The sequence below is a fragment of the Balaenoptera borealis genome, assembly GCF_965194805.1.
Source record: "Balaenoptera borealis genome assembly, chromosome: 20".
Classification (NCBI taxonomy): domain Eukaryota; kingdom Metazoa; phylum Chordata; class Mammalia; order Artiodactyla; family Balaenopteridae; genus Balaenoptera; species Balaenoptera borealis.
This window is the reverse complement of record NC_138879.1, coordinates 15,033,053-15,059,078: the sequence shown is the minus strand read 5'-3', so window position 1 is coordinate 15,059,078 and position 26,026 is coordinate 15,033,053. Positions and strand designations below refer to the sequence as shown.

The 26,026-nt window shown below is 45.0% G+C and overlaps 1 protein-coding gene and 1 long non-coding RNA gene across 5 annotated transcripts in view; one reads left to right on the top strand and one right to left on the bottom strand.

Moving 5' to 3' along the window:
• The window catches only part of DCAF7 (DDB1 and CUL4 associated factor 7), a 25,998-nt gene extending 6,715 nt beyond the window's left edge, over positions 1 to 19,283 (top strand). Inside the window, exons 2-9 of one of the 4 annotated variants that reach the window (XR_014238629.1) lie at positions 6,493 to 6,651; positions 7,369 to 7,480; positions 7,874 to 7,992; positions 10,697 to 10,906; positions 11,870 to 11,987; positions 14,213 to 14,450; positions 16,760 to 16,837; positions 19,220 to 19,283. Coding sequence is in view for 1 of the 4 variants with exons in the window: in XM_082373134.1 (XP_082229260.1) it covers positions 6,493 to 6,651; positions 7,369 to 7,480; positions 7,874 to 7,992; positions 10,697 to 10,906; positions 11,870 to 11,987; positions 14,213 to 14,385 (891 nt within the window). In the remaining 3 variants the exon portion in view is untranslated. Of the gene's footprint in view, positions 1 to 6,492; positions 6,652 to 7,368; positions 7,481 to 7,873; positions 7,993 to 10,696; positions 10,907 to 11,869; positions 11,988 to 14,212; positions 14,666 to 16,759 lie in introns of those variants that run through there. The other 3 variants (XR_014238628.1, XR_014238630.1, XM_082373134.1) reach the window with 3 other exon arrangements.
• On the bottom strand, positions 19,161 to 26,026 carry LOC309618811. Its single transcript, XR_014238631.1, has 2 exons — positions 25,521 to 26,026; positions 19,161 to 21,260 (listed from the first exon to the last, which is right to left on the bottom strand). It is a non-coding gene; the product is annotated as an uncharacterized lncRNA (long non-coding RNA).

Here is a 26,026-nt window from a genome sequence, read left to right as displayed (position 1 = left end):
AGTAATGAGTTCAAACTGTACCTCAAGAGAAATGGACACAAAACAATTGGCACTGAAAACTTCCCTAGGAAAGTGTCTACATTTTAAGGGTGAAGAAAGAACCTTTGGACATCCAGGCAAAATGATCACATCCTCTTGAAGAGGGGAAGGAGAAGTCAGGCTAGCCACAGTTGATGATAGAAGGCATGGAGCAATGTCTACAAATCTGCAACTATTACAGATTGTGCTACTATGAATACCTGAAAATATACTTGAGTATATAAGATTTATATGGGGAATAGAATGCACTTTTTAAAAAGATAATTTATAAAAATTGACCATGTATTAAGAAAAAAAATTTTCTTAAGGGAAATCAGCTGATTGGTAAAAATAATACATATCAAAACTTATGGGAAGATGAGGAAGCTGAGGCCCAGATGTGCTAAGTAACTCCCCAAAGTGACATAGAAGGTAAATGTGAGGCCAGAACTGGAATACTATTTGTCTCCAGAGTCTTAAAAATAAATGTATACTGATGTCCAAAAAAATAAAAGGGAAAAAATGTTTTGAAAACAGGGGAACACTTGCCTACCAGATCAGAGTAAACATACTGGAATTGGTATAGTTACAGCCAATACCACATATAGTTGGTGCAATCACACAGAACGTTCCAAAGCAGATCTAAGTATATATAGAAATGTAGTTAGTGATAAGATAGAACTTTAACTCACTGGGGAAAAAAATAAATTGTATGGCAGAAAAATTGAGAGCCCCCTAATTCACGTCATATATGAAAATCAATTCCAGATCAAATAAAGAACAGTCCCACAAACATAGTAAAAGAAAATTGACTATGAAATTTGTGCTGGGGCAGTGGAGGGTGCCCAGAGAAGGTGATCTTTAAGCCAGTCATTAAATCCAGAGTCAACTAAGGAAAAGATTGACAGGCTATAGTGCAGTTGACCCTTGAACAGTACAGGTTTAAACTGCACAGGTCCACTTATAAGTGGATATTTTTCAATTAAGTACTACACAGCATCCATGGTTGGTTGAATCCAAAGATGCAGAGAACTCAGATACTAAATTATACGTGCAGTAAACCCCCACCTTGTGCAAGGGTCAGCTGTACATACAAATAAAACATTTCTATGTGAAAAGATATCCTGTGGACAAAAAAGACAGATGATAGGACAAGGAAAAATATTTTCAAAACATGACAGCCAGTAGGAGCTAATTTACTTAGTGTGATAGAAAAATGAACAAAGAGTATAAATAGCCAGTTTGTAGAAGAGAAAATGCAAGTGATCAATAAATAGGAAAAGATATTCAACCTCAGGTAGTTAAGGGAAATGAGAGTTGGCCCTGTGATGTTACTTTTCCCTTTCAAATTTATAAAAATTAAGTTACTGCTTCTAGTGTTGCTGATAGTATGGGGAAGTCATAACCTTTGTGATCCTGGGCAAGATACTTAACATCTCTTTTACTCCATCTCTTAGGAAGGTGGGAAGAATAATAGTACCTACCTCATGGAGATGTTGAGAGGATTAAATGAGGTATTGCATGTAAAGCAGTAAGTGTAATGCTTATACTTGGTCCATTATAAGCACTCATATTAAAAATTATTATTCAGAAGTAAAAATAATGGAAATATGTATGGAAATATGTTAATATAAATGTTTCAGACATTAAAAAAAAAAAAAAAAGAAGTAAAAATAATAAACAAATATGCTCACCTTCAGTAGTAAAATGACATTTTTCATCTCTCAGATTAACAAAAATGTTAAAGATTATTTTCAGTGTTTTCAAAGGTATGGGGAAATTGGCACTCATATACTATTAATGAAAGTGTAAATAGAAGCAACCTTTTCAAAGGCTGCTGGACGGAATCTGTGATTTTTTTTTTTTTTTAGCTTAAAACAACACACATTTATTATCTCATAGTTCCTGTGTTATTAACATCTAAAATGTGATGCAGCAGTTACACTTTTAGCAATCTGACCGATAAAAGCCTTTACACATATATGTACAGAGTATTGTTTATAATAGCAAAACAATGGGCTATAACCACAGTAACTATGAATAGTTAAATTATGGTGTGCTTACCACAGTCTGCTGTGGAAGAATGAGGTAGAGCCATTCGTACGGACGTGAGATCTTCCAAGATGTTGTTAAAAGCAAGTTACAGAATACATTTTATGGTCCAAACCTGTCTGGGTTTTTTTTGTTGTTTTGTTTGGAAAAACCATTTGGAAAGTAGTTCATATCAAACTGGTTTGAGAGTCACTAAGTAGAATTGAGGGTGAAGTTAATGGGAGACTTTACCACTTCATTCTGTATTATGTGAATATTCAAGAGAACTTACATGCTCTTTCATTAAATTTTTAACATCTGCGTATATGAACAACAGTTGAACAACAGTGAAAGCAAAGTATTGTTCCTTTCAGTACTTGGTTGGCAATTTGGAGCAGAAGAGCTAAAGCGAGTTAGGCCAAGGATGAAACACGAGTCTGTGCAAACACATGAATTCTTTGGGAAGATCAGGAAAGATCCCAGCCATTTCCTGGCTTCTTCCCTAGGTTAGGTACTGTTGTGCAGAGGTTGTCAAACCTTGCTGAATCAGATCACCAGGGAGGGTCTTAAGAATATAGACTCCTGGGCCCCACTTGACACTTGTTGAATCAGAATCTTGGGCTAGCGGTGGGGAGCCCAGGAATGTGTAAAGCACTCTTGGTAAATCTGGTTGCCAGATTTGAAAACCATTGCTGTTGGCAGTACAAGCAGGAGTGAGATACAGGCCCTGTTTTTAAGGCATTTACTAAGAGAAATAGCATAAGACAGTCATGCAAGTGCTTTCATGAGGCAGTGTGGGATTAGTCACCAAATGGATGGAATAGATAAGTACTGAGAGACCACTGTGCTAGGAAGACTGCAGATGGTTTATGAAGGAGGTGAGGTGTGAGAATATTAAAAGCTCATACACTGAGGAAGGCATCATACTGAACAGTTCACAAACAAAAGGTGTTACATACAACTCTGTGAGGTGTAGGTACTGTGAATATCCTCACTTTACAGATTGGAAACAGGTTTAGCAAAGTTAAGTAACACGTCCAAGGTCCTACAACTAGCAAGTGGTAAGTAAGGAGGCCTGGGAGGCTGATGCCGCTGTTCTTTATTAATACTGGGCAGGATTTGGATCGACGGAAGGAGGTATGAGGATTTATAAGTGAGGGCAGCGTAAGGAGAGGGATGGGCCGCAATGCCTAGATGAATGCAAGCGGAAGGTAAGGTAGGCTAGGGAGAGCCTTGAATGCCTGCTTAAGCGCATCCTAAGTGGCACGTGCTCGCGGGAGCTGATATTTTGAGGTTTGCAGAGAAGCCTCCAATGGCTGGAAAGCAACTTTTAGCAGTAGCAGCATTTTCCCCTTCTAGTTTAGCCTTACCTGCATGGTTAGAAAGAGGGATTTTGTGCTTGCTGCCACATCCCCAGCACTTAGAACAGGGCTTGGCACCTAATAGCCACTCGGTAAATATTTGAATAAATAGATGAGTGCAATATCTGGCTCAGAATCTATATGAGAGGTTTATGCTTTATTCTGCCCAGTGAGCCACAAAATTTACCTTCTCATCTATTTTCTCCTCCCTCCCCCACCAAGCCTGATGCCAATTTTCCCTGTTCCATCTAGAATCTTCCTTTACGTTTTGTTTTCTGCCAAGGTCAGAATGTCAACTTTTTAATTCCATAAGAACTGTTCATTCTGTCAGAATCCCTCTTGTGGCCATCTCAGGTTATCCCTTGCCATTCGCACTACCGGTCACCACAGGCCCTTAACCTTTCCCACCTGTTCCCCTGTGGGTCTCCAGGCTGAGCTCCCCGCCTCCAGCCTCTTCCTGGATCCAGTCAGTCCTGCCCAGCATTTCCAGGCCCCATACTCATGCCTCCAGGGCCTCATAGTCCTACCGCTGCCTCTCAGACGCCTTCACGGGGGAAAGCCCACCTCTGTCCTCAGTTTGCTGTCAGGGCTCTCGAGCCTGCCCTAGGCACGTTTCCCCAGCCTCCTCTGCGGGGCTCTCCCAGATGGTTCCTCTTGCTGCCCGCCAAGTGGCTCATCTAGTTAGTAACTCAGCCCCACCTGCTGGGGACGCCTTCCGTTTCTGCGCCTCCTAAGAACCTTTCCATACACCTTTTTAAATTTTATTTGTTTATTTATTTTTATTTGGCTGCGCCAGGTCTTAGTTGCAGCATGCAGGATCTTCGTTGCCATGTGCGGGATCTTTCAGTTGTGGCATGCAGGCTCTTAGTTGCGGCATGTGGGATCTAGTTCCCTGACCAGGGATCGAACCCAGGCCCCCTGCATTGGGAGCACGGCATCTTAACCACTGGACCACCAGGGAAGTCCCTCCATACACCTTTGAAGACTGCTCAGATCCCAGCTCCTTTTCCTCACTTGCCTACTTTGAATTATTGCTCTTTCCTCTAAGCTGTTTGTTTATATCTGTGTTATAAATAAGCAACTAATCGTGTATTACCTTGTGACATCACTTTTATTGCTGTCTTAGGGCAGTGTTGTGTTTTAGGGCAGTGGGTTTTTTTCTCCTTTTATGTTTTCATACATTATCTCCCTCAGTCTGTAGGTGCTCCATAAAAATGAATATTTAGGTTTAGTCATCATATGGATTTTTAAGTCAGATATGGATGGAAAGATCTACAAATATACATAGAAAAATTCTTAGGAATCTACAAAAAAGCTACTAAAACTAATAAAGTTACAGGATCCAAGATTAATAGGCAAAAATCGTGTTTTTATATAGTAGCAATAAACAATTGGAAATAGAATTTTAAAAACCATTCCACTTATAATAGCATAAAAATACTTAGGAATAAAGTTAGTAAAAGAAAAGGAGGACTTGTACATTGGAAACGTCAAGATACTGCTGAGAGAAATTAAAGGAAACCTAAATAAGTGGAGAAATAGGTTCTGTTTGTGAGTTAGAAGACCCAATACCGTTAAGACAGTAGTTTTTCCAGACTGATTTATAGATTCAACACAATCCCAATCAGAATCTCAACAGGTTTTTTGTAGAATTTGACAAGCTGTTTCTAAAATTTACACAGAAAAGCAAACATATAGAGTAGGTTTCAAAACCATCTTGAAAAAGAACTGCAGAGTTGGAGAACTGACACTGTCTGATTTCAGGACTTCACTTGGAAGCTGCTGTGGCAGCAGGTGTGGTCCTGATCTATGGACAGGCATATGCATCAATGGGACAGAATAGAGTCCAGAAATAGATGCACAAATACATGGTCAATTGATTCTCAACAAGGAGAAAGGAAGAAGAAAACATAGGAGAAAATATTTGTGGGCTGGAGTTGGACAAAAATTTCTTAGCTAGGACACAACAAGCATGAGCTGTTAAAGAAAAGAAATAGTAAACTGACCTCAAAATTTTAGATTTCTGTTCTTCAATAAACACTGAAAGAAAATGACAGAACAACCATAGACTGTGAGAAGATACTTGCAAAACACATAACCAGGGACTTGTATCCAGACCATGTAAAGAACTCCCCAAACTCAATAAATAAAACAACCCAGTAAAAAATGAAGTGAAACTGTTTTATAAGATACTGTAACGGTGGATACATGTCATTATACATTTGTCAAAACCTATAGGTTGTACAACACAAAGAGTGAACTTTAATGTATTAGAGAACTCTCTCTACTTTCTGCCCAGTTTTTCTGTGACTCTAACAAAGTTTTTTTTTAAATTAATTAATTTTATTTATTTTTGGCTGTTTGGTCTTCGTTGCTGTGTGCGAGCTTTCTCTAGTTGCGGGGAGCAGGGGCTACTCTTCGTTGTGGTGTGCGGGCTTCTCTTGTCGCGGAGCATGGGCTTTAGGCGCGTGGGCTTCAGTAGTTGCAGCACGCGGGCTCTAGGGCGCAGGCTCAATAGTTGTGGTGCACCGGCTTAGTTGCTCTGCAGCATGTGGAATCTTCCCGGACCAGGGATCGAACCCGTGTCCCCTGCATTGGCAGGTGGATTCCCAGCCACTGCACCACCAGGGAAGCCCCTACGATTGCCTTTTTTAGGTGAGACATTCCTTTGTTGGATGTCACTAAATGTCCACAGCACTTCTAGTCGTGGGGTCATTAAAACCACGGCTGCACGTTGTCAAGTGCCTCGGCTTGTGGGGGAAGGTAACCAGCTGGGCAGATAACGCAGCTCTAGGGTGTTGGATCAAGAGGGCAGGAGTTGGAGTCAGAAAACCTGTATTCAGATTTTGTCTCTGCCTCTGACTAGCTCTGCAGTCTTCAGTGTAACTCAGCCCCTCCGAGGCTGGGTTTCCTCGTCTGAGCAGCGGGCCCGTTGGACTAGATGCCCTGTCTCCCTCAGTTCTTGCCTCTGCAGTGAAGGGTAGTACAGCGTCAGGACGGCTGTCACTGACAGGGATCTGGTGTATTTGGTGCTGCTCCCGAGAAGCAGATGTTTACGTGGCTGGATTCTGCTGTGTTACAGGTCCAGCTTGTTGGTTTAGATGAAGAGAGTTCGGAGTTTATTTGCCGGAACACCTTCGACCATCCGTACCCCACCACAAAGCTCATGTGGATCCCTGACACAAAAGGCGTCTATCCAGACCTGCTGGCGACGAGCGGCGACTATCTCCGCGTGTGGAGGGTAAGCGGGTGCTGGACGGGCCTCCTCAGAGTCAGCTGCTCGTAGCAGCGTGGACTCTCGGAGAACAGGCCGGGGCTGGAGGCCAGATCACTGCAGCCGGGAGGACAAGTGGGAGCGGGTCTGGACTGAGCTTGTTTGGCTCAGCAGATTTCCTAGTGAGTCCAGCCAAGATTCCTTCAAGTCCTGCTGCCGGCTGCAGTCGGCCTGGAAGCTCAAGGCTCAGTGACCGTGATGTAAGCACGAGGGCCCGCCTTCTGCAGGGGTGGGGACACCGGCGGCCTCTTATTCTATGTACAGCCAGGATATTTTTGAGTAAATGAAACAAAATCCAGGCCGCTGCTTCTAGTGCAGCGTGGGAGTGGATCCTGGAGCCTCCCCTCCCCTCTGCCGAGCCGTCACCATGGCCTCTCCTGGAGCTGGAGGTGTGGCGTCCAGCCAGGCAGGGTACAGATGCTCCGGTTTGGGCAGAGTGAGAAGACCCCTCGTCTAGAAGGATTTGGGGGTGAAAGTTTGGGGAACAAAGCAGGGCAGAGGAGAAAGCTTGGAAAGAGGTAGCATTCAAGTAGTTCCCCTGGTTTTTATTACTCTATGATAAAAATGTCCCCCATTAAGACATTTAAATGTCTTAAATTTACTAAGATATCGAATAAAAGAGGCTTTACAGATTTTTTGTGAAGATAAGACTGGCTGAGTTTTTAAAAATTATTGCTCCTTCAGGTTGGTGAAACAGAGACCAGACTGGAATGTTTGCTCAACAATAACAAGAACTCGGATTTCTGTGCTCCTCTGACCTCCTTTGACTGGAACGAGGTGGACCCTTATCTTTTAGGTAAGGGAGTGAGGGAGGGTGTAGTCCGGTGTGAAGAAGCAAAGATACGTTTTCTCAGATACAACACTGGGCCAGTTTTTAACCAGGGCCCTGAGGTCCGTGCAACATCCTGAAATGGGGCCGAGTGGGGAAGAGGCTAAATATGGAATGTGGTTATTAATTCCTCCCATGGAGTTGAGCTTCCCATGTGTGCATGTCTTGTCTCTCCAGGCAGAGTCCAAGGCCCTGGGGTGAGGATGGAGTACGTGACTCTTTTGGGCTCTCCCTCCCTGTACTCAAGAAGTGTTTGCAGTGCGTTGTCTCCTGGGCTGAACAGATGAATAGGCACAAGGAGAGAAGCTGGCGTGGGAACTTCACCCCCGTCAGCCGCTGACTTGCACTGGTTGTTTCCAGGTACCTCCAGCATTGACACGACGTGTACCATATGGGGGCTGGAGACCGGGCAGGTGTTGGGGCGAGTGAATCTTGTGTCCGGCCATGTGAAGACCCAGCTGATTGCCCATGACAAAGAGGTACTGATGCTGGTGCGCAGCTGCTTTCTGTGCCTTTGGTGTGAAGTCAGGCTGTTCTCTCCTTGTTTTGCAAATGACGTGGAAAATCGTAATGCTGACGTCGTCTTGTCTAAATTGAAAATAGTAATGTGTCAGAACAGTGGAAAACAGCACTGTTATAAATGAGTGTATTTTTTTTTTGGCTGGTGTAAACATTCTGTAGTCTGTTGTTTTTCTTTTTGTGCCAGAGATTGCTGGGTTTTAATAATGAGATCTCTTATAGACAAACTTGGACTTGATGTGATTAAAAAATAATCTTAGAGTAACACTTATCTTGAAATATATTTACTTTTTTGGGAGCAGGGAGGCAAGAAGAGGGAAAATTTCCTGGCAGACAAAACGAAATCATTAATTTTTCTCTAAACTTGTTTTATGAAATTCTAGTATGTTCACTTAATGCTTATACTTTTAATACTATTTGGAATTGAATATGGTTTATTTTGATGGTGATGTTTCTCCTGTGTTTATTGGAAGAGCCAAAGGAAGCTATCTGTAATTGTGTTAACAAAGCGTTCTTCTGAGTGACTTTGTAAAATGGTCATAAATCTTTAACTGCCAGAGCTGCTGCATGCTGGTCCTCTACCAGAAAAATTACAGGACATTTCCTGTGGGTAGTGTTTTCTTTTCTATTGTACCCTGCACAGTGAGGATTGTTAATATCTGTACCGATAAAAAGGATGCCTTGACATTAGGTGAGAAACTTGAGGTTGTCCACAGAATGGAAAGCTGGTGACCAGATTATCATTCTTAGTGAGAGGTTGTTCTTTGGCTTTCTGTGCTCCCAACGTAAGATCTGTTACAAATCTGCCGGACTTGGCTGCCATAAGCCAAGGGGCGAAGGAAGAGTTCGTCCTGCCGAGAAGATCGGTATAAGGCGGTTCTGGGAGCCCTCTTGGCATCAAGTGGAACAGGTTGTTGCATTTTGGTTCTGTGACAGCTTAGCCTGCTGTTCTCTGTCAGGGTCCAACCCAGAAACCTAGAGCTACTTTAAATATTTAAACTGAGGGGATTTAATGAGGAGATTGCTTACACAGACGATGGTAAAGCTGAGAAGCCACACCGGAGCTGCAGTGAGGTAATGTAGACAATGGGAGCAGCGATCTCAACAGCAAACGGGCCCTGGACCAGCACCCCGGCCTCGAAGAAATGAATCTCAGGGTGGTTGTTCTGAGAGAAACATGACGCCTCCTGGCACCTTAGATTTTTCTCAGCCCACCTCTCTCTGTTGAAGTAAAGACTTGCCAGGAGGTTCTCGTTGCTACTGGCGGATTGGTGCAGAGGAGGGTAGCATATATCTGGGAGTTGTTTCCCTCCCTTGGCTTATGATGATATACACTGGTGGAGCACAGAAGAAGAGGCAGTCAGAGCTGAGCTTTACACACTCGGCCATATTGCCTGTGGGAACCTTATTGCTTAGTGGTCCTGCCATGGTGTCCCTGTCCCTGCGAGTTACTGGGAGCCAACCTTGGGTGCACATATGGATAAACACACCCCAGGCCTAAGGTAGCTGGTCGGTGTTGGACAGAGCCTTGATCTGTCAGGCCTCCTGTGATGACCAGCCCAGTTCCCTGTTGAACCACTCCTAATTCCTACTACAGAAAGAGAAGTGTAATTTCTTCATAGTCAGCCAGAGGAAAAGGAAGTTATGAGGTTGAATAGAAACGGATGCTTGTTTGTCAGTGTCGCTTAGCAGGTAGAACCTCCAGAAGGCTGGAGTCACGGTACTGAGTGAGGGATTCCACTCATGTCTCCCCAGAAGTCAGCTGGTATTGTCCTTGGCCCCAGAAGATGGGTTTTGTTTGGCATTTTGTTTTCCTTTTTCAGATTCTCTCTCTCCGCTTGTCTGGCTCTGGCTTTGTCTATCTCTCTTTGTCCCTTTCTTTCTCTGAAGCTCTCTGTTGCTCTGTGCCTCTGTTTTCTCATAGACGTTAGCAGAGTGCAATGTTTGCAGCAAGTAATAAGTGCAGAAAACAATGATTCAAAACCTAAATTGATTCACTTATGAACACAAATCAACTAGGAGAAGAGATAGCGTGTCCTAAGACAAGAGAGCGGTATTAAGCCTCTTCGTAAGTATAGGAACACCTGAGCCTTCCGAGATTCAAAACTGCTGTTACCTCTTTCTCGCAAATGAGTCTCAGGTCCAGGTTTCTCAGCAGAACCGTGGCTGCTTCCACCTAGCAAATCGATGATCTTGGCCTTAATGTGCTCATGGATTTGCCTCTGATCACACACAAATGAAAGCCACGAAGGCCCAGGAAATAAATGTCTCCATCTTGTAACAGGGTGGCAGGAGACAGCCACTGGCTCTGGCTTCACTGAGCGTGTCCAAGCCTACAGAATACTTGCTCAGAGCTACTTGTGCTCTGTCGGTCAGCAGGGTATGTGCTCTTTGTTTTATCACGGGAGGTGGAGGAAGAGTCCTTGGAAAGCAGGAAGTGAGAAGAAGCCTGCCAGTTTCCAGAGCAGAATGACCTTCACTCTTTGGAAAGTCACTGATATTAGCACTCTCAGGTCCCAGTCCTCACAGGCGCTGTTTGGCTTTGTTTACGTCCTTCTGGGTCATGAGCAAGGGTTTAGATGAACTAGGGATAGCAGATTTCTCTGTTACAGGAAAGGGCGGTGACGGACCTGAATCCGACTGACGCTTCTTATTCACCAACAGGTCTATGATATTGCATTTAGCCGGGCCGGGGGTGGCAGGGACATGTTTGCCTCTGTGGGTGCTGATGGCTCGGTGCGGATGTTTGACCTCCGTCATCTAGAACACAGCACCATCATTTACGAAGACCCACAGCATCACCCACTGCTTCGCCTCTGCTGGAACAAGCAGGACCCCAACTACCTAGCCACCATGGCCATGGACGGAATGGAGGTGAGAGCCCCGCTTGAGGCTAACATAGGCCCTGCCACTCAGCTCCGGCTCCGCTTACTTACTGTATCTAGAAGAGTGGTTCTCAACTGGTCGCCATTGTCTCCTCAGAGGATTTTTGGAACTATCTGGAGACATTTTTGGTTGTCCCACCTTCGGGGGTGGGAGGGGAAGGGGCGGTGCTCCTGGTGTCTGGTGGGCGGAGGTCAGGGTTGCTGCTGCACGGCCTGTGGCGCACAGGACCGCTCCGCACAGCGCAGAGTTACCGACCCGAAGTGTCAGGAGTGCTGAAACTGAGAGAACCTGATCTAGGACAAGGACCGTGTGTTAAGCACTTTTACTACTTGGAGAGTTGGAGTCGGAGCCAAGAAAAGCAGTATCTAAAGAGTAAACCAAATCATACGTGCTTATGGTGCCGAGTAAAGACACAGGCAGATTTCCCCTCTGTAGTCTGGACAGATTCTGCCAGCCTTAGTGAACAGACGTGGAAGTGGCAACTCTGTAGCCTGTTATTTGATAAAAGCAGTAAATTGTGGGTGGAGATGATGCAGTGATTAATTTTATTTTGATGAAACCAGTACCTTGGGCTGCTTACCTTTCACCTTTTGCTTCAGGGGCTGGGGGAGAGGGCTTCCACGCTGCCCAGCTGAGAGCACGCACAGAATCCTTAGCACAGGCACCTAATAGGACTTGGTGGATTATTCAAATTCGTGTTACTTACTCCGACTTCTCCCCTGCAGCCTAAAGGCCCTGAGCTGCTTATGACACAGACTAGAAACTAGCTGTGCCTTTTTGTTCTTTTTCCTCAATCCTGTAGCTACTTTGGGGACCGAGACCCTCTGTCTCTAAGAGTCTTTAAATCTACAAATGAACAAGTTAAACATTTTTTTTTTCTCTCTTGTGTAGTGCCTTGTTTTTTCTGTCACACCCTGAAGTTTCTGGGCCTCTTTCTTGTTATTTCTGCAGGTAGTGATTCTGGACGTTCGAGTTCCCTGCACGCCTGTCGCCAGGTTAAACAACCACCGAGCATGTGTCAATGGCATTGCTTGGGCCCCACATTCATCCTGCCACATCTGTACTGCAGGTAATTACTGGCAGGGGGCGATGGGGAGGGAGCGGTAAGGAGATCTTCCTCTTGTCTCCTTAGAATTGTAATCCTTACTGTATTCCAAGGATAGTTTGAGAGGTTTACACAGAGTAACTCCATTGAGAGCCTCCCTATGCTTGTGAAATTGAAGCAGTCCAGATTTCCAGATGCTATTGTACCCTCAGTGATGTCAGAGCATCTGTATGGTACTTACATCGTGTACCCGTTATAGGCTTGTGCCAACTACTGTGCGCCTCTGAAATCTAGGTCGGCACAGAGCGCTCGTCCAGGAACTTGAAGGAGGGGGCAGTCTCTCTTGGATGTAACTGACTCTTTGGGCCTGTCGCCTGGGAGATGCCGAAAGCACGTGCCCCCTGCACTGAGCTCTGGGTGCATGGAAGGGCCTGCCCAGCCTGCCCGGGTCAGTGGTGTGTGACGTGTAGTTCCCGTTTCTCCATTTGCCAGACCCAAAAGAGTACCCCTTAAAAATACGCTGGCCGTCGGTGTGCTTGTATTCTAGAAACAATACCTGCTATTAAAAATTCAACAACAACAACAACAAAAAAATTCAACAATACAGAGATGTAAAAAAAACAGAAGGTGAACGTCGTCTTCTCTCCTTCCTTTCCCGTTTCCACTTCAGCCCCACTTTGTATAGGTGACACCTCTCACAACGGTCGGTGTGTCTCCTTCCAGACCTTTTTAGGTGGATCCATGCGTGCACATCCCTCCCATGTGAATACCTGTCCCTTTATTTTACAGACGGGATTCCACTCTAGCCCCATAATGGTCTGCTCCTTATTTTTCAGAGCCTTGGGTTTCCTTCTAGCATCCTTTCCCCTCCTCACAAAGCAGTAGCTTATCCTCCTGTCCTCGTTCATCATGGAGCCAGAGGAGCAATGTAGTTTGGTGGTTTTCTGCCATTTTAGCATGAATGCGAACGGCATGAAGCTCTTCCTGTTTGGGGCCCTCTGCTCGTGCCTGTCGGTCTCATTGTGGAGCAGTTGAGGCCCAACGCCGTCCCGCGTGCCTCATGTTGTGGCCTGACTTCTTCACCGTTGCCCGCTTTTTCCCAGGAGTGTGGCTAGGGAAGGGCAGGAGGAGAAAAAAGAAAGAAAGGAGAACAGTACCAGCCCACCCAGCAGAAGCCCACCTTCGGCTCCCAGTGGCTGCCTTTGCAGACCTGCTGCTGCCCTGGGTGCCGCACCCGCCCTGTGTCCTTCCAGCGGCAGGAGCTGGTGCTGAAGAGCGTGCTCAGTTGAGCGTCGAGGAAAAGGCACTTAGTGCTTTAGAGGTGCCGAGTGTTTAAAACAACCTCCCAGATCTCTTGATGCGGGTAGTCCTGGGAAGGGCGTCTCTCACCCGTGCCCAGGTTATGCGGCCTCTGAGGGTCTGGTTTATTCAGGAGAGAGACAGGCTTTCACGTCGGGATGGGTGATGGGACTAGGGGACACTGTGGTGTGGAAGGTCATTGCCCTTTTTTCCCTCTCTTAAATTAAGAACTAATTATTTTGATTGTAAAAGTAACATGACCACCACGTTGCACATCACTTAGGAACTAGAGAAAAGTAAACATAACTCATAACCTTGTGGTCCTAATGGTACCACTGGTCTCATTTTGATATGTTTCTTTCCAGTCACTTTTCATGTGCTTATCTGTCTTTTTAAGGTGCTTTCCTTCTTTCTGGTATTTCCCAGGGCCCTTTTCTTGGCACATGTCGCCACAGCACTTTATCTCATTATCTGTATAACACCTCATTGATGTATAAACGTCCATAAGATGGAGGGAAACAAATCCCATTAAATAATTGAATCGTCAGAGAGGGATCTTTAATCACTCAAGTACTTTAAGTGGCTGAAAATGACATGTTTGGGGATCGTTTTTATCCCATCCCTTCTTCCTTTCCTGATGCCCGCCCCAGATGAGATGAGGTGCCCATCCAAGTCCCTTCCGCCATCCTAGCTCTGCTGTGGTGAATGGGTCAGAGACAGCGGCCTTGCTTTGCGTCCGGGCTGTGCCGCTCACTGCTGCATAGCTCTGTGGTTTGGGGCATGTGCCTTAACATTTCCTCATTTATAAAATGGGGGCTTGCAGTAAAACCTCCCTCACTGGGGTTTTGGTGAGTGAATGCTTTGTAAACTGTGATCCCCGCTCAGATGCAGGGGTCATGATCCTCACTGCCTGAGTTGTGACCTTGCCTGCTGGCTCTCTGTGTCCCTAGCGGATGACCATCAGGCTCTCATCTGGGACATCCAGCAAATGCCCCGGGCCATCGAGGACCCTATCCTGGCCTACACAGCCGAGGGAGAGATCAACAACGTGCAGTGGGCGTCGACTCAGCCCGACTGGATTGCCATCTGCTACAACAACTGCCTGGAGATACTCAGAGTGTAGTGTCGGTGGCGCCGTGCCCACGAGGCAGGGGCTTGTGTGTTTCCCGCCTCTGTCCCACCCCCAAAGTAAGAAGAAACATGTTTCCGGTGGCCAGTACGTCTTTCATTGCTTTGCACCCACTGTTGCCAGAAGCTGCTCTAGGAGTTCCCGGCCAGTCACCCCCACCGCTCTCTGGGCCGGACTCAGTGCTGTGTGGCGCCTCCTCAGCCCAGGGCTGAGTTTTAAGATTTTCTCTCTTCTCCTCATCTCCATTGGTTCCTCAATTAAAAATTTCTGTATATTTGTTTGTCAGCCGTTGTGTTAATGAGCATTGTGGGCACCGGCTCTGTTTGTATTCATCTGTCCCAGACGTCTCTGTCTGCTGCTGCCCGGGGCAGCTATCTGTCCGTGTCCATGTGAGCACTTAGGTGGGAACAAACGCCAGTTCAAAGTTGTCTTTCTCTCTGTTATCAGTGTCTTTAACAAACTTCAACTTTGTATATTTTTTATCTATCAGGCTAATTTTTTTACAAAAAGAATTTTACTCCCTGGTCTCTTCCTTTGTTTCATAGCCCTCCCTGTTAGCACCTTCCTCTCTTCCCTCCCTGCCTGGATCTGGCCCCAGGCCCTTGACCCCATGAGCAGTTTGCCTTCTTGAATCACTGCCTGAGCGGAACATACCTGACCTGGAGTCCCAAACCGCCTCGGTGCTCGGAAGTCAGCCAGCTCTCACACCTTGCCCAGCCTGGCTCTTCTCAAGGGCATTCTGGGCTCCGAAACAGACATGTGACTCCTTCTGTTACTCCCTGAAGTACCCCTGTCCAGCCCCCCGGGACCTCCTGGGCACATGTAGTACTCCTGTCCAGCCCCCCGGGACCTCCTGGGCACATGTAGTACCCCTGTCCAGCCCCCCGGGACCTCCTGGGCACATGTAGTACCCCTGTCCAGCCCCCCGGGACCTCCTGGGCACGTGTTAGCGCTGAGCTAGCCAGGCTGATTGGGGCGCCTGACTGAGGGGAAGAGTGGCAGGAAAGCTGAGCTTAGAGCATGTTCCCAGTACCTAGTTTAAGAGTCTGTTTTTCCCTCCAGATATAAGCCCCCAGCCATTCTCTTTCATGTCTTGAATGATAGGCAAGAACGAAGTATAAGCTGAACTTCAGTATCTCTGTTTGTTTAGTTTACTGTGACTGGCAGTATATTGGCCAGTCTTTGGATAGAGTGCTCTGAGGTGAGAGAGCCCTGCTTGACAGGTGCACAATCTGAGCACCTAGCCTGAACAGGATCTCCTTTAGAGTGTGGGAGACTGTCAGCTCTTGCAAAGGATGGACCAATAGGTTGTGGTGATCCCAGGCCATCAATTATATAGAGAGCAAGAAAAGCTTCAGAGACCCAGGGTCAGCCAGTTCAGAACTCCACGAACCCCTGTCAGCCACCCTGACCCCAGTTTAGGTTCTGAGCAGTACAGGATTGTAGGCTGTGGGTGTCTGTTTCCGTTATATGAACGAGTTCCGTGGAGGGGGCTTGTGTGTGATTCCGGTGGTAGGTGAATCCTTGGGCAGGCAGAGTTGGGGACATGCTCAGAGTCAGGGCGGGGGGTGGTGGGGGGAGTTTGCCGTGCTCTGCCAAGTGCCGGAAGGTTTCTGAGACCCTCTGAGTTGAGCGTCCGAGAGTAGGAGAGAAGCAGACCTCGAGGCCAATGGTTTTGTCCAGTTCTCATCTTCTTTTGAGAAACAAAGCAGTTAGCTTTGTGCTTCTGGGCACTTAAACTCTCTTGGTTGAGTCTTCCTTTTCAGAAGCAGATGTATTTGTATCCCCAAAGTCGTAGCTCTTTGCTTTAATACACGGGGGCTTGTCCCAAAGAAAAAGGCTCTTTTTTTTAGTCAGGGTATTTTCCCTTCTCCCTTTATACTTTGTTCTGAGGCTCTTTGGCTGGCCGTCTGCTTGAGGTCATCATCTCTCCTGCATTTACCACCAGATTTGCACTGCATCATTTGGAGATGTAAAGCGAAGAGTTCTTGGTCAGAACCCTCCTCTGCTTATTATTGTGTTTGATGGTTCCAGGGTCCTTCCCTCAAGGGTAGCAAGTCTAAATTGAATGTCACTTGCTCTAGGAGGCCATCAGTTCCTTCCTGTGGAAAAGGGTCTGAAATGGAGGTCTAGTGGTAGAGGGGGCTGGTCCTGCTGGGGCAGGGCTTAACTACACTGAGTTCTGAGTTAAGATTCCTTTCCTGATCTGCACTTCCGTGGTCTGAGTGGTGAGAAGATTTTTCCACTCTAACTTGAAAATAATCTGGAGAAAAAAAATTAGTTAATAAGAATAGGGATATATTTGGATAAAGTTGCTATTTACTGTGGAAACCAACAACTTTGAATGTTTTTTTCCCTTGCTCTGCAGTCTCCCAGCCTTGTCACCCTCCTTAGGCCCTGCAGTGTGGTCTGGTCCTCTTCCTTTCAACATCCCACCTGGGCCCAGGTGAGACTCCCCAGTCCCCCCAAGCAGACACAGACACACAGTAGCTGGCATGCTGGGATTTTGAAGTCCCGGCTCCCTCACCCTCCCTTTATGCCATGGGCCAGATGGCCTTATGGCTGAGGAGGGGATTTCTGTAGTCTCAGGATTTAGAAAGCCTCTTAGTCAGCCACGCTACAGGAAGCAGAGATCTGTTGTAGTTTCAAAAGCAAGTGTTTGTTTAGTTTGTTTAGGTTCTCAGATGGCCAGCCAGCGAGAATAGGTTGGGAGGCTCTGCCTCTGCTCTCCTTGAACATGAGAAGAGCCACTGCCGGGACGGCACTGGAAAGGGTGCCGCAGCACCTCTGGGCTCTGGCTCTCTGGGCGGCGGCCCATTGACATGCTCCTGGCCCCCTGAACCGCAGCCGCCTTTGTTTTCCTTGTCTGCTCTGAGGGGAGGGGGGTGCTGAATAAATGAGGCCTCAGGTTCCCCATCAGAGAGCTGGTGAATGGATCCAAGTCCTTCAAGAGCTTGAGTTGTTTACACCCAGGGGAGTCAGAAGCCTCTCTTTCCAGGGAGGAACCAGGCTGAAAGATGAGGACTTGAAGAGGGAAGATATTTGATAACCAGGTGAGAATTTCTTATCAGAACCAGGATCGGCTCTCAGAGAACTAGTTAAGAAACAGAAAACATGAAGACTCCAACAAGTTTTTGATGACAGGTGTGGCTGAAATTTTAGGAGGAGATTTAGGATGTGGGAGAAAAGCAGTGGTAACAAAGGAGAAAATATTAGAGGGCAGTAAAGGTCTGAGCTGGGGAAGCATTCAGACTGTCTGTCACGTGGCCATGGAGTGAGACCTTGCTCTCGGCCTGTGCCAGCCTTCCTGGACTGTTCATCAGGTGCCTGTGATGCGGGGTAACTGGGGACAGGGTGACAGGGGGACCCCTTCCTGCTGCAGTTCAGCCCTAGTGTCATTTGGTGGTAGAAACTTGCAGGAGTGGGAGTCCCTCGATCATTCCAGACCATGGTTCTTCTTGGTTGTAGGTTTGTAGAGAGCAGAAGCAGAGGTTGTAAACAGTCATGCTGACTTTCCCCCCTCCCTTTTCTCTTTTCTCTTTTCTCTTCCTCTTTACCTTCCCACTCCCTTTCCACTGTAGAACTTTGTCCCTGCTGCAACCTGGGCCTTGAATTCCTAGGCTATAAGGTGTGCAGGAGCTGCAGGGTCTACCAACCATGGGAGGCCAGCCTAGTAACTTCCCTCCACCGTCCCCAGCTCCTTTGACTGCCTGACTTGGGAGAAGGGAGACCATTAAAGTAGAAGCCCCAAAGCAGCCTCTCCCCTTTCCTGTCTGTGCTCCAGGATGAGGAGGGAGGGTCATGCTTGGCACTGAAGTTGGGTTTTCCCTGGGAGGAAAGCTGAGCTGAGCAGTCACTGTGAACCCTGGGCCAGGCTCTCCAAGAATTGCCATCCCTGCACTGGCTCGGCCAGCTACTCAGTGTTGCAGAGCCTCGGCCTCTCTTCCCACCGTTGTCATTGCTGCTGGTGGTCAAAGTCAAATGTGTGGCCACATGGGATGGGCCAGCTCCTCTCAGCCTACTTCCTGGATGTGATTTTTTAAGTATAGAAACATGCAGGTGCCTTCTCAAGAGGCTTGGACTGGTGTATCAAGCCAGAAACAGATCAGCTAATCAAAGTATAAACTCAAGAGGAAGGAGGATGCTGGCAGTCTGTGTAAGAGCTGGAAAACTTACAAGTACTGGCCTTTGGGAAAACCCAGTGAATAAGAACGTGTGATACCTGCTATTTAAAAGAATGTTCTCACCTTGGGTTGATTGTGGTAATACAGTGTGTTATGAAACTTGTGGAGCTAAAGCTTTGACTTGCTTGAGTCGAATATGGATCATTTGATATGGTTCCTGTGTATTTGATGACCCCTCTGTCAGTGACTTTCCATCCTTCCTCCCCCGAGCGTGAATTTGTAGCATGATTGTACAAATCTCTATGTAGAGAAAATGGAGATTCCTTGTTCTCTGAAGTGTTAAGCGCTAGCCAATCCATTTCTGTCCCCTTTAGCCTAGTGTGTCTGAACTTAATTTCCTGTTATATATTTAAAGTTTTCCTCTACATTATAGGCTTTGTGGCATCCCATGGTCAGGTGGAGAGGAAGCTGCCCCTTGCAGAACTGTACTGTAACCATTTTTTTTAAAAAAACATTATTTTCACAGGATTGATTATACACAGGGCTTGTAAAAAAATTTTTAACACTGTGCTGTGAAACCATGATGGTAAATCTCCATTGAAGGCTACTTCAAAGGTACCTGAAAGTGGAGTGTTATATCTATGATTTTATTTTTGCTTCCTGAGTATATTAAACCTAATTTTCACCCTTTCATTCTGTTTCAGCCTCCTGTATAAGAAGTACCGTATTTTCTGCCCATCATACTTTGTAATAAAACTTGAACATGTATAGACTGACTGAATTTCTTCTTGTGATGAGTTCAGTTCTTCCCATTCTGCCACTGTGGTCATGTTCCAGAGACACTGGCTGGGGGATTAGAACTCCACCCCAGCCCATCACACTATCTGATGGCCTAATTCATCACCTTTAACAAAATACAGACCACCTACTCTCTGCTGGGGGCCATGACCCTCAGGTTGCTCACAGTCAACCAGAAGAGACATCTACATAAAGAAGTACCGGCACTGTTGTGCAGCAATGGGTGTGTTCAGGTTTCCTGGTGGCCCTGAGGAGGAGGTGATCACCTGTGTCCGGGTGGGAGCCAGAGGGGGTCAGGGAAAACTTCATAAGACGAAGGATGCTTGAACGGGGTTTTTTTTGTTGTTTTTTTAACATTTTTATTGGAGTATAATTGCTTTACAATGGTGTGTTAGTTTCTGCTGTATAACAAAGTGAATCAGCTATACACATACATATATCCCCATATCCCCTCCCTCTTGCGTCTCCCTCCCACCCTCCCTATCCCACCCCTCTAGGTGGTCACAAAGCACCGAGCTGATCTCCCTGTGCTATGCGGCTGCTTCCCACTAGCTATCTATTTTACATTTGGTAGTATATACATGTCCATGCCACTCTCTCACTTCGTCCCAGCTTACCCTTCCCCCTCCTGTGTCCTCAAGTCCATTCTCTACGTCTGCGTCTTTATTCCTGTCCTGCCCCTAGGTTCTTCAGAACCTTTTTTTTTTTTTTCTTTTTTAGATTCCATATATATGTGTTAGCATACGGTATTTGCTTTTCTCTTTCTGACTTACTTCACTCTGTATGACAGACTCTAGGTCCATCCACCTCACTACAAATAACTCAATTTCGTTTCTTTTTATGGCTGAGTAATAAATATTCCATTGTATATATGTGCCACATCTTCTTTATCCATTCACCTGTCGGTGGACACTTAGGTTGCTTCCATGTCCTGGCTAATGTAAATAGAGCTGCAATGAACATTGTGGTACATGACTCTTTTTGAATTATGGTTTTCTCAGGGTATATGCCCAGTAGTGGGATTGCTGGGTTGTATGGTAGTTCTATTTTTAGTTTTTTAAGGAACCTCCATACTGTTCTCCATAGTGGCTGTATCAATTTACATTCCCACCAACAGAGCAAGAGGGTTCCCTTTTCTCCACACCCTCTCCGGCATTTGTTGTTTGTACATTTTCTGATGATGCCCATTCTAACTGGTGTGAGGCGATACCTCATTGTAGTTTTGATTTGCATTTCTCTAATGATTAGTGATGTTGAGCAGCTTTTCATGTGCTTCTTGGCCATCTTTGTGTCGTCTTTGGAGAAATGTCTATTTAGGTCTTCTGCCCATTTTTTGATTGGGTTGTTTGTTTTTTTAATGTTGAGCTGCATGAGCTGTTTATATATTTTGGAGATTAATCCTTTGTCCGTTGATTCGTTTGCAAATATTTTCTCCCATTCTGAGCATTGTCTTTTCGTCTTGTTTGTAGTTTCCTTTGCTGTGCAAAAGCCTTTAAGTTTCATTAGGTCCCATTTGTTTATTTTTGTTTTTATTTCGCTTTCTCTAGGAGGTGGGTCAAAAAGGATCTTGCTGTGACTTATGTCATAGAGTGTTCTGCCTATGTTTTCCTCTAAGAGTTTTATAGTGTCTGGCCTTACATTTAGGTCTTTAATCCATTTTGAGTTTATTTTTGTGTATGGTGTTAGGGAGTGTTCTAATTTCATTCTTTTACATGTAGCTGTCCAGTTTTCCCAGCACCACTTATTGAAGAGGCTGTCTTTTCTCCATTGTATATTCTTGCCTCCTTTATCAAAAATAAGGTGACCATATGTGCGTGGGTTTTATCTCTGGGCTTTCTATCGTGTTCCATTGATCTATATTTCTGTTTTTGTGCCAGTACCATACTGTCTTGATGACTGTAGCTTTATAGTGTATGAACTGGGTTTTGAAGGCTGAGTTGGAGTTTTCTAGGAGTAAAGAAAGACATTTAAGGCAGAGAGAACATCTATGTATAAATCTATAGAGGCAAGAAGAATATGGTTCTATTCAGAGAATGATAAGGTGATGTGGGGTTTTGTATGGGGAGTGGTGGGAAGTGGGTCTAGAGAGGAGAGCAGGAGCAGGTGGTCTTGTGCTTTGTAGAAAGTTTAGACCTTACTCCTGTACGAGACTTTGGAAAATTTACACAGAGGGAAGTCATGCTCAGTTCTGCATTTTAGGAGGCAGTGAAGAAAATGCCTCTGAGTGGGGGTGAGACAAGGAGTCACCTCACCTATTAAAATAGTCAACATAAGAAAAAGCAAAAGCCTGAACTAAGGCAGGAGCAGCAGGGAAGGAGAGGGCAGGGCACAACTGAAGAGATTTAAGGGACAGACTAATCAGGATTCAGTAATCTATTGGCTGTGAAGGCTGACCAAGAAATGATAACTCCCACGTCCCCTGGGTGAGGACATCTGGCTCTGATGGCTGACTAGAATTTCCAAGTCCAAGCTGGTTTCCCGAGCCTGTACCCCAATGTGATAGGATGGAGGAGTTCTATCCCACTGCTATTCAAATGCTGTTAGTCCTAGATGAATTCTCCCTCTGTTTATTTTTATTTTCATTCTGTGCTCTTGTTGAGCCATTTCAAGGGAAAAGAAGAAAGAAATTTTGATTGGTTCAGTGAGCCAGTATTTAGTAAGTGCTTTCCACTTTAGTCACGTCATTCAACCTAACTGCAAGGAATGTATTTTTCCTGTGTGCCTAGGAAGAGGAAATAAAGTAATGTCTCCACCACACCATGAAATTAGCAAGAGTATCTGGAATAGTAACGAGTGTGGTTCTATTCATTGAGAGCCGTTAGTACTAGACGACACCTGTTCAAACCTAGTAGAATGATGCCTTCAGCCAGTCTTTAGAATCCAAGGTTCATTGTAAGTTAAAAATTTCAGGGACTTCCCTTGTGGTGCAGTGGTTGAGAATCCGCCTGCCAATGCAGGGGGCACGGGTTCGAGCCCTGGTCCTGGTAGATCCCTCATGCCGTGGAGCAACTAAGCCCCTGTGCCTAAACTACTGAGCCTGTGCTCTAGAACCCGTGCTCTGCAACAAGAGAAGCCACTGCAATGAGAAGCCCGCGCACTGCAATGAAGAGTAGCCCCTGCTCACAGCAACTAGAGAAAACCCGTGCGCAGCAGCGAGACCCAAAGCAGCCAAAAAAACCAACAACAAAAAATTTCAATGATCTTGACAGCCAGGTCTCTAGAGACGGTTCAGTCACCTATGAATTCATTTTGAGACATGAATATTAGCTCAGACTGAGAAAGTAAAAATCTGCCCTGCCATTCATCACAGATAAACGGACACAGATAAAACCAGCTGCAAAGTTAACAGGAAACAATATTTCTCCCAAGCACACACTGCAACTTATCAGATAATAATTCCCTTCTCTGGGTGACTTTTAAAAATTCACTAAGAAACTGTTCTCTAAAATCAGACTGGGAATTCCCTGGTGGTCCAGCGATGAGTCCATGCTTCCACTGCAGGGTTCAATCCCTGGTCGAGGAACTAAGATCCCGCGTGCCACGTGGTGTGGCCAAAAATAAATAAATAAATAAAATAAAATCACAGACTGTTGGAAAGTTTCCTGTTTGAAATTATGTCAGTGAGAATGAAGTCTTACAGTCTTGCTTGGAGAATCTAAGTTGCTTTGACAGAAAAGCAGCCTTGATGTCCAACCCAGGTGTAGAACTTCAGAGCAGGGCTTTCTGAACACAACATTCCACATTTAACATTGTAGTTTTCAAGGAAATTGAACCTTGGGCCCACTTTGCAGTCCAGAGCTGATGTTGACCCTCTTTTCATACAGCTCTGTATTCCTCTGAGTATATCAAACTCTGTTTCACTGAAATTTCACCTAACCTCCACTCATTCCCGTAATTCTATAATAGCGATCTTTTCCTTTAGTGAGACACTCCACCATCCCTCTGGTGTGCAGTTTGCCTTGTTGCAGTGAGTTGATAGCCTGACATTGTTGGACTACAGGTTTGCCCAGGTAGGTTTAGGCTGATTGGACCAGGACTATCTCAAACTTTGTTTTGGCCTCTACTCTTATTCATAATTATAAATTTCCTTCATTTGCTTTTTGCTACTTGAAGTAACATTTATGTTAAGCTATATTCTTATTTATTATTGTTATTTTTAATTTTTTTTTTTTTTTTAATTTTTGGCTGTGTTGGGTCTTCATTGCTGCGCGCGGGCTTTCTCTAGCTGCGGCGAGTCGGGGCTACTCTTCGTTGCGGTGCGCGGGCTTCTCATCGCGGTGGCTTCTCTTGTTATGGAGCACGGGCTCTAGGCACGTGGGCTTCAGTAGTTGTGGCACGTGGGCTCAGTAGTTGTGGCTCGCCGGCTTAGTTGCTCCGCAGCATGTGGGATTTTCCCTGACCAGGGCTCGAACCCCTCTCCCCTGCATTGGCAGGCAGATTCTTAACCACTGCGCCACCAGGGAAGCCCCTAAGCTATATTTTTAAATTACAAAAAGTAATACTCTATATGAACAGCTAGCAAGCACATGAAAAGATGATCAACATCATTAGTCATTTGGGAAATAGAAATCAAAACCACAATGAGAAAAAACAAACAAACAAAACCACAATGAAATACCACTTCATACACACTAGGATGACAACAGCTAGAGTCAAAAAGAGATGATAACAAGTTTTGGCAAGGATGTGGAGAAATTGGAACCCTCACACATTACTGGTAGGGGTGTAAACAATGCAACCATTTTGGAAAACACTCTGGCAGTTCCTCAAAAGATCAAATAGAGTTACTGTATGACTCACCAATTCCACTCCTAGGCATATACCCAAGAGAAATGAAAATATATGTCTACGCAAAAACCTGTATGTGAACGTTCATGACAGCATTATTCAGAATGGTCAAAAGGTGGAAAAAACCCAAATGTCCATCAACTGATGAATGGATAAATAAAAAGTGGTATATTCATGCAATGGAACATTAGTTCACAACATGGATGAACCCTGAAAACATTATGCTAAATGAAAGAAGCCAGTTGAAAGAACCACATACTGTATGATTCCATTCATATGAAATGTCCAGAATAGGCAAACCCATAGAGACAGAAGTAAATTGGTGGTTGCCTAGGACTGGGGGAACTGGGGAAAATGGGGAGTAACTGCTAATGGGTACTTCCTTTTGGGAGTGATGAAAATGTAAAATTTTGGTGATGGCTGCACAAATCTGAATATACTAAAAAACACTGTACACTTTAAACTGGTGATTTGTATGATATTTAAATTACATGTCAGTAAAGTTTTTGTTAAAAAAAAAAAAAGCTGTACTGGGCACAGGAGTACAGTCCTGCTCTCAAAGAATTTAATATCATGGCAGAGACAAACATTTTGATATTAAAAAAGTAAGTGTTAAGGTACAGACATGTATGAAGGGTTATGTGAACACACAGAGTAGGGCATCTGAACCCAAACGGAGAATTTGGAGATGTTTTCCTCTGGTGGGAAATGATGCCTGAGCTGAATATTGAAGGAAGAACAAAAATTAGCCAGAAGTGAGGTAGAACAGCAAAGACACAGGTTTGTGCTTAATACAAGAATTGGGAGAAGCAGTAGGAGCAATCTGTTGTTTCTACATAATCTGCAAAGTACAAGGAGGAGAGTGCCCAGCCCAAGTAGTTTCGATAATAAAAAATAATAAATTAACAATTCATAAGTGCACTATTAGTTACAGCTAAAAACTCAAAGAAGGACTCTTAGGACGGCTTTAACCAAGGAGGGGACAGCTGAACTGGGTCTTGAAGCATGATGAAGATTTTATCACCGAGACAGTGAAGTTCACTCCAAGCAGATAGGGGCAAAGAGGTGATAAAGAACTTGTATTCAGAGTACAGTGAGTATAATTCCCTCCAACTGGACTGTAGTGTCAGGACATGAGACCAGAAAAATGAGTACATCTGAGATTAGGAAGGTTCTTACATAATAATAACTAAAAAATAACATAAAACCTATGCCTGTGTATTTTATCCGTTATCCCATTTAATCATAGCAAGGCCATTCTACAGGTAAGAAAACTGAAATATAGGAAAGTAAAGGAACTTGCCCAAGGTTACACTAGTAAGTGTAACAACCGGGGTTTGAACCCACCAGTTCAGAGCAGAGGCCACAAACTTAACCTGCTCTCTATCTAACACACCAAGTTTTTGGATTTAATCTCACCAACATGGGGAGCCACTGGAAAGTTGTTCACAGTTGCTTTGTTTCTTCTATACCTTCTCCTCCTAATGCCATCGGTTTTCTCTTCTGGGAGAGCAGAGGGAAAATGCAGAGGGGAATTAGGCTCCAGGAAATTCTTCTGATCATTCTCCCCCTCCAGGATGGCAAGCGTCTCTTGCATTTAGGGACTTCATCACTATGATCGCTGCTGCTATTTACATAAGATTTTATTACTTTAAAGCTCCAAGAGCTTTTTTCAACCCTCTTATGTTGGTAAAGCAAGTAGGAGCATCCTTATTTACAGATATCGAAGAGGAAGTTCAGAGAGACTAAATGATTGGATAAATCACGTCTCTGGGCGGCGATTTCCCTACCTTAAAGTGAAGTGATTGAACTACCTATTTCTTTGCAACAACAAAACATTTATCATTCTAGGCCTGCTTAGAATTGCGAAGTCATTCTGAAGCAAAATCAGTTTCATAACTCAGATATATCTCTACTAGATCATT